This window comes from Sinocyclocheilus anshuiensis, unplaced genomic scaffold (genome assembly GCF_001515605.1).
Source record: "Sinocyclocheilus anshuiensis isolate Anshui unplaced genomic scaffold, SAMN03320099.WGS_v1.1 scaffold739, whole genome shotgun sequence".
Taxonomy (NCBI): domain Eukaryota; kingdom Metazoa; phylum Chordata; class Actinopteri; order Cypriniformes; family Cyprinidae; genus Sinocyclocheilus; species Sinocyclocheilus anshuiensis.
Window position 1 is genome coordinate 976,640 of NW_015551105.1, and position 8,123 is coordinate 984,762.

Consider the following 8,123-nt stretch of genomic DNA (forward strand, 5'->3'; position numbering starts at 1 on the left):
TGCAACTTTACAGATCTTCTTTATGCACCAAGAGCTTGTAACACTCCAAAGAGAAAGGAAAAATTGAAATCGCATCATATGACCCCTTTAATAAATTACAGCACTAAGTCATACCTCAATTTCAACTGTATTTTAAAATATTGTGCCGCCCTAACTGAAATCACAACACATTTACGTACACATGAGTTGAACGCATGCTTGAACTGTTCGGGAATTGAAGCGCAAAGGACCATAAGTAAATTGACTATTAAACAATAGCAGAAACTGACCTCTAACATGGTGCTCGTACACACTTCCAGCGCCACAGACTCAAACTTCGGATCTGTGGTCAAATTCAACTTGTAGTTCCACAACAGCTGGAAAAAAGAAAGGCAACATTATTAGAAATATGATTGTGACTTTGATGTTTGTGAATTCATTCATCTTTTCAGTGAATCTTTTGATTCAGTTCACAGGTATGAATGGTTCATTTATGAATCAGACTGTTTCAACTCACAGTAAGGAATGATTATCAGCAAATAAAGACGTAAATTTCAATCTATTTTTCACACAAAGCTATTGTATGACTTCAGAAGACTTGAAACAGAGCACACTAGGCATATGCATGACTTTTTGAAGCTTGAAGGCTTCAGTTCGTATTGGTTATAACTGCACTGAAAATATTAGCGCAGTCTAGTCCTTTCGTGTTTCGAAAAAAAAAAGTTGTACAGGTTTGGAATGACATAATTAATGACAATCTTAATTTTCAAGTGAACTATTCCTTCAAGTCAGTGCTTTCAAAAGAGCCTCTAGTTTTGTTGAGTCGTGAAGTTTACCAAGGTCAAGCCTGGCAATGCAGTTAAAAAGAAGAGATGCTTTGTTTGTTTTATGGTTTGAGCAAGAAGTAACTGCTCAATTGAAAGCAACTGATTTCACTTCAGAGAGAAAAATGAAGCGTTCTCTTCAAAACAAAAAGGTGTCAGTTGAAGTAAATGGCCTTGTAGTTCCTGTATCACGCTCCACAGCTCAAAACCTCTCTGTAATATAATTGCACATTAACAGTGACACTGATTAAAAGTGCTGATAAATGTAAGCAAGTAAAGCAAGAATAATTTCTTTATCATAATTATTGGTGACTCAGGCCTGAATCATACGCCTAAATTATCTTCGTCTCTGATTTGTGGACCAGGTCTCGCAATGAGGCCTTAATGAGAACATCAAAGCCACGAATGTTAGAGAAGGAGATCAGAAACAGATACCTCTCTTGGGATCCCACCACATTAATTGCAGGCTGCAGCCATCATTAGATGGTGATCAGGCCATTATTCTTTCCAAATTAATTGCTGATGTTACTGGTCTCTAAATCCTACTGATGCATTCTCTCGTAAACCTACAAAGAATCGGTCTGAAAGAATGGAGTGCGCTCAGAGGGTCTTGTAAACAGAGAACATCACCTTAAAAGATGTGTGGAGCTGTGAAGATGATGAAGCACGCTGATGATGATTATTATTAAAGGCAGGCCTTTTTGAGTACTTACATGGTTGCAGTCTGCAGCAATCTCTGTGTCCTGTAAAAGAAAGAGAGAGGGAATTTATAGTCTTTCCATTTTCCCTTCATTTCCTTCTCCTTATTAATTCTGTATGACTTCCAATACTGAAGCTTACGCTCTGAGAATTGTAATTGTTAATCGTGCCAATAAAGCTTTATTGCTGGCAGTAAATGGAGGTAAAAACAACGATAAAAAAGATAATAAATATAATAATAAAATGAATAATAAAATATTATTATAAAATAAAATAATTAAATTAAATTGTCCAATATCAACCAATACTGACACGTTTTTAAAATTCCAAAATAATAAAATAGAATAAAAAAAATAATAAATAAAATAATAATAAAATAGGGGAAATTACACAATCCAATGCACTTTCCAATATCAACCAATACTGATACATTTTGTAAAATCCCAAATTTATGAAATAGAATAGACTGATTTAATTTACAAATATCATAAAAATAAATGTAAATACTGATTAAATAAAAAAATAGGATAAATGACAATCCAATACACTGTCCAATATCAACCGATACTGATACACTTTTTTTTAAATCCCAAATTTATGAAATAGAATATACTTTTTTTATATCATAAAAGCTCAACATAAAAACAGTTGTAACAAAATTTGGTTATATGCCAGAGTATTACAACTCTTCCAATGCAAACACATTTGTTTTACAAATTAAATAAACAAACAAAACCACATACTCACACAAATGCCAGAAAACAGCATTATAAATAAAAGTTAAACAATTAAAGATGCTGTTGTGTTTATATGGAATTACAGTTCCTATCATACTGAAATACACAATACAGTATCAGCTATGATGACAAAACAATAAAGTCTCTTAATTATTCAAGCAGATAAACAGAATGCCTTGTGACCTCTCAAACCTTTAGTTTCCCTCCCTCAATATTCATCATTTCAGCAGCCTGTCTGTTTCTCCTCATTCTGGCTGAGTTAGAGCACTGACAGCTAACTGTCGATAAGCACAGTCTCTAACCTAGCACAGTAAACGACTGCTGAGTGACTCAGAGCATGAAAATGCAACTAGCAATTGTCAGGGGACGACAACAACATAGTCAGACAAAAATCAATGTGTATTCACATACAACGCTCTAACAATGGTTTGACAGTAATGCATCATCCTTCAGCTGCCCTCGATAAGACGAACATCAAAGCAAAGAAATGTTGCCAGTGTGGACACAAAACAACACGTTTAGCCTGTTTAATTTTATAAAGTTGTTGGAGAGTAGAATAGGTGCATATAAAAAACCCTGAACTGAAACTGATCTTACGGAGCAAAAATATTTGAAGTAAAGATGCCAGGTGCACAGACTGATGAGTATGTGGTCCTGGATTTAAATGGGATCCATAAGCTGACATTTAAAAAGCATCTTCAGAAACAACATTACAGTGAATCATGCAAACCCTGTCAAAAACAGATACAAGTCATTTTTCTACAAAAGAAACAAAGACATACATATCATAAAAATAAAAGTAAATAAATGTAAAAACAACATATAAAATAAAATAAAATAATAACAAAAATTTATAAATAAAATAAAAATAGGGGAAATGACACAATCCAATGCACTGACCAATATCAACCGATACCAATATTTTAATCTCAAATGTATGAATATAGAAGCGATAGATTTTTTTTTTTTACAAAATTCATAAATATATACTGTATATATATATATAAACACACACACACACATATACATACACAACATGACATTATTTTATAAAAATTATACAATACATTTTTTAAATGATTTTCCTCTTGATTTTGGGGTGTTTTCATGACATTAAAAATAAAGAAGCATGTGTAGTAAATCTTCATAGCACTAAACCAACAGCTGATAAAACTAGTACCCCACATAAAACAACTAAACAGATTCATGCTCAGTGTTCTTGAAGGGGATCTGAAGATGATATCACAGCACAAGCACGTTAACACAGCACAGGCCCTAAATAGGAACAGGCCGATATTTGAGCTCAGGAACCACACCCAGATCAATCATCCGGTTCCTCGTCGCCAGCCAGGACAGGATATTTTTATTCGTACGTCAGGGCTCTGTGATTCCCGGCTGGCCGGGGCGTACATGGATCAACTATTGATTCTGTGAGATTACACATTGCCTGCTTTCCCTTATTAATGTGATAAAGGTTGAATTCAGACGGTTTGGTTCAATAAACCGGCTCAATAAAAAAGTATTATCGAATCAAGCTTTGTATCATCGCTACCTAAGAGTTCACAGAAGTCCGCTGGGATTTACTTGTTGAACCTACAGTAAAATCACTGCAGTTTTTATTAGTGACATCAATCTTCAGTGACTTTTTCAGTTCATTTGTTTCATGTATCCTGTGATTAATTAAAGAAATAAAAGTATCAAGGCATGTGTTTTGGATCTCACAGCAGTGAGCAGCGGTCAGGCGGGTGGAACAGTTGAGATGTCAATGGTCTCTATGCGAAGAATATCAGTTATCTTCTAAACCTTGTGAGTCAGTCTGTGGAAGGAAATATTATAGATCACTGGACCATTTTTTCCCATAATGCACATCAGGCAATATGGACTGAACAATAAATAAAATCTAGGTTGACAAACCGTTTCTATCACAATAAGCTTTCTTATGACTTTCAAAAGAAATAAAAATAAAAATAATAACCAAAGCCCAACTCTCCAGCTCTTTATTAACTTGTCTGGATCAAATGTAGGTTTTTCTGTGCAATTCGAGTTTTTATCACAATCACAGTCCCTGGTGAGATTCTGCTCTGATGAAAGAGGCTTCAGTAGTCTGAAAGAAGTTCTGCTGCAGGACTACAAAATAAGACACTCTGACAAGTAATTAAAAAGGAAGATCATTTTTTTTACAATAGGGACAAAGTCTTTTCCCAAACTTCCGTCTTATAAGACTGTTTAATTTCATCTACACTACCATTTAAAAGTTTGCGGTTGTTAGATTTTTTAAAGTTTTTAAAAGAACTCTCCTATTCTCACCAATGCTACATTTATTTGATCAAAAATACAGTAAACGAATCATATTGTGAAATATTAATAAAACAGTTTTCTATTGTAATATAATTTATTGCTGTGATCAAAGCTGAATTTTCAGCATCATTACTCCAGTCTTCAGTGTCACATGATCCTTCAGAAATCATTCTAATATGCTGATTTGCTGCTCAGGAAACATTTCTGATTATTATCAATGTTGCTCTGCCTAATATTTTCGTAATATATTTTTATGTTTTCTTTTTAAAGTTCAAAAGTACAGCATTTATTTGAAATAAAAATCTTCTGAAATATTATACATCTTTACTGTCTCTGATCAATTTAATGCATCAATGCTGAATAAAATTAATTAAAATTAATTTCTTTAAAACTTATATTTGGAAGGGTCTTAAAATGTACCAGTGCATTTCTTCTTTTCCTAAAAACTAACACCACAACGGATAGTGTAGCTGCAAGCAGGGTTTCAGATCGGAGTCTATTTTTTTTTTACCTCAAATCACAAACAAAACTAAGCTGAAAACATGTTGGAAAACAATTTTTTAGGCTTTTATGAAGCAACATATAATGGAGCAAACTGCTGACCCATGGTTTGAAAAAAGATGTCTGAGAGGCTTGATGCAAGTGATACATGCAGTGACAAGTACAAAAAAAAAGCTCTCTAGAAACATTTATGGCTACTGTTTGGGTTCTGTTCCATATGGATTAATGACCGTTTTGATATATGTGACCCTGGACCACAAAACCAGTCATAAGGGTACATTTTTCGAAATTGAGATTTATACATCATCTGAAAGCTGAAGAAATAATTTGTTAGGATAGGGCAACATTTGGCCGAGATACAGCTATTTGAAAATCTGGAATCTGAGGGTGCAAAAAAATAAAAATATTGAGAAAATCACCTTTAAAGTTGTCCAAATGAAGTTCTTAGCAATGCATATTACTAATCAAAAATTAAGTTTTGATATATTTACAGTAGGAAATGTACAAAATATCTTCATGGAACATGATCTTTACTTATATCCTAATATAAGTAAATATCCTAATAATTTTTGGCATAAAAGAAAAATCAATAATTTTGACCCATACAATGTATTTTTGGCTGTTGCTACAAATATACCCCAGCGACTTAAGACTGCTTTTGTGGTCCAGGGTCACATATAATGATACATTTTGTAGTAAATCTCAGGAGCAAAGCATTAAAGTACACAATTAATACCATGCACATGATAAACAAACATTTTCTTGCTCTGACTGAAACTAATGAAAAGAAATCACCTCACCTAAAATATTCATGCCTTCAGAGAAACCCAAGTGCATTACTACCACCAGCTCCTTTTCACCTCCCGGAAGCTAATTGTAATGTTGATAACCATTAATTTATTTTCACTCATCCCTTGTTTCCTTTAAAAAAAACTAAAATTTAGGTTACAGTAAAGCATTTAAAGTGGAAGTGAATGGGGCTGATTTCTAAAGGATTCAAAAGCAGCAATGTGCCGTTTATAATTTTATAAAAGCATTTAAAACGTAGGTATTTTTTGAGCCGTAAAGTCGTTCTCATCATTTCAACATACCTTTATTGTTTTGTTTATGGCATCTTCTTGTCAAGTTGTAAAATTGGATATAATTTAGGTTATGAAGTGATTTCACAGTAAAACATGAATATTGTTTCGATTTTGTGGCTGTACTACTAATACTGTATTTTAACACTAACTTCCATTCACTTATATTGTATGTCTCTCTGTAAATCAGAGTTATTATCAACTAAAACTAAAACTATTAAAAACATTTGTTAATTTAAACTAAATAACTGAAAATAAACTAAATTTTAAATATCAGATGAAAAACGAAACTAAACAAAAATTACAAATCTTGCTCAAGTTCATGCACTAAATTTATTAACTGGAAATAAATAAAAATTTTAACTGAAATAAAAAATAAACTAAACCTAATTAGGAATATTTAAAAAATAATGATAAATTAAAATGTAAACATTTAAATTCTAAATATAAAACAATTACATACAAAACAAAATAAAAAACTGAAAACATAAAAATAAAAGCTAATTCAAAATATTAATAAAAAACCATAATAGCATAAATAATATATAATTATGTAAATAATACTAAAATAACACTGCTGTAAACCAGACTCTAGCTTTTTGAAAGAAATGTTTGTGGTTAAAAACATTACGTCAATTTAGCTTAACTACTGAACCTGGTATATTCCTGTGACATTATTTGAAACTATTTCTGCAGATCTAAACAGACTGTGTGCAGTGTCACAGGAGAAGCAGACACAGTGGGAACGGTGGTAATGCACAACCACTTAACAGTCTGCCAAGTGCAATAATCACAGCACGACGAGAGAGGCCTCTGGTTTCTGTTCAGTGAGATGCAGTTTCAGGGAATAAAACATCCGTCCTTGTGTGTGAGAGTGAATGTGGAGATAACGCAGGAAAACAGAGTGAGTGATTCTACAGCGAGCTTATCTGTATTCTGAGTGAGAAACAGCAGGTCCCTCATTCTCTTTGTGTACTTGGAGGAAAAAAAAGAAAACATTACATAAAAATATACAAATGAAGGTTTAGGTACTGTCTGTAATTCTTAAGTAAAATATGTTGTAGATAGCCTTCACCAGTATTTTGTCTGTTTTTGTCAAAACCAGGTTTGTTTTACTGACTCAAAAAAAAAATAATAACATATAGTATATTTATAATATATATTTTTTTCCTAATAAAACAGACTTACTTGGTAGAGTCACATACATATGCACACATAAACATGCAAACACAGAAATATCAATTATAATATTAATAATTAATTTTATTGTGTTTGTGTGTACATGAAATCTTTATGCATATTGCAAAATTATAAATAAGCCAAAAATAAAACCAGACCCCTGTTTATGCAAAATAACTGAATATGCGATTATGGTCATTTATTGTGTAATGAATTTATTCAATAATAATAATAATAATAAAACTGGTGTCATTGCTATCATTAAATTGTGTGTGTGTATATACAGTGGGTATAGAAAAGAATCAGTCCCCTTTAAAATAATCACATTTTGTTGCTTTGCAGCCTGAAATGGAGACGGACACAGTTTTTGACTAGCAAGGACTGAAAGAAGATGATTAGTGACACCTGATTGAGTCTTCCGTTTTCCAATTCAGTAATTCTGTTTTTTTTTTCTGACATGTTGGTGTTATAAGCTGCACTGAGTAAATACAACTGGATAAAACAAAAACTCTCTTCATTTCAGGCTGCAAAGCAACAAAATGTGATTATTTTAAAGGGGGTGATTCTTTTCTATACCAGGAGGTATGTGTGTGTGTGCATGCGCGCAAAATTACTAAATATGCAGTTATGGTAATTTATTGTGTTTTGAATTAATAATTATTTATTTATAGTGCATATATTATATTATAAATTTAAATATATTATAATATGTTTCATACGTGTGTGTGTCTTTTTTATGCATAATTATTCAATGTTAATTTGTTAACACAAATCTGTAATATATTAATGATCAGCCATTTAATTAATAAATTGTATTATTTTAATTT

The 8,123-nt window shown here is 32.1% G+C and overlaps 1 protein-coding gene across 1 annotated transcript in view; it reads right to left on the reverse strand.

The window, feature by feature from the left end:
* Positions 1–8,123, reverse strand: part of LOC107662902 (Golgi apparatus protein 1-like) — a 45,931-nt gene that overhangs the window by 29,447 nt on the left and 8,361 nt on the right. Inside the window, exons 2-3 of the mRNA XM_016453031.1 lie at positions 1,517–1,546; positions 270–356 (exon numbers count right to left, since the gene is read on the reverse strand). Of these exons, the coding sequence (XP_016308517.1) occupies positions 270–356; positions 1,517–1,546 (117 nt within the window). The remainder of the gene's footprint in view (positions 1–269; positions 357–1,516; positions 1,547–8,123) is intronic.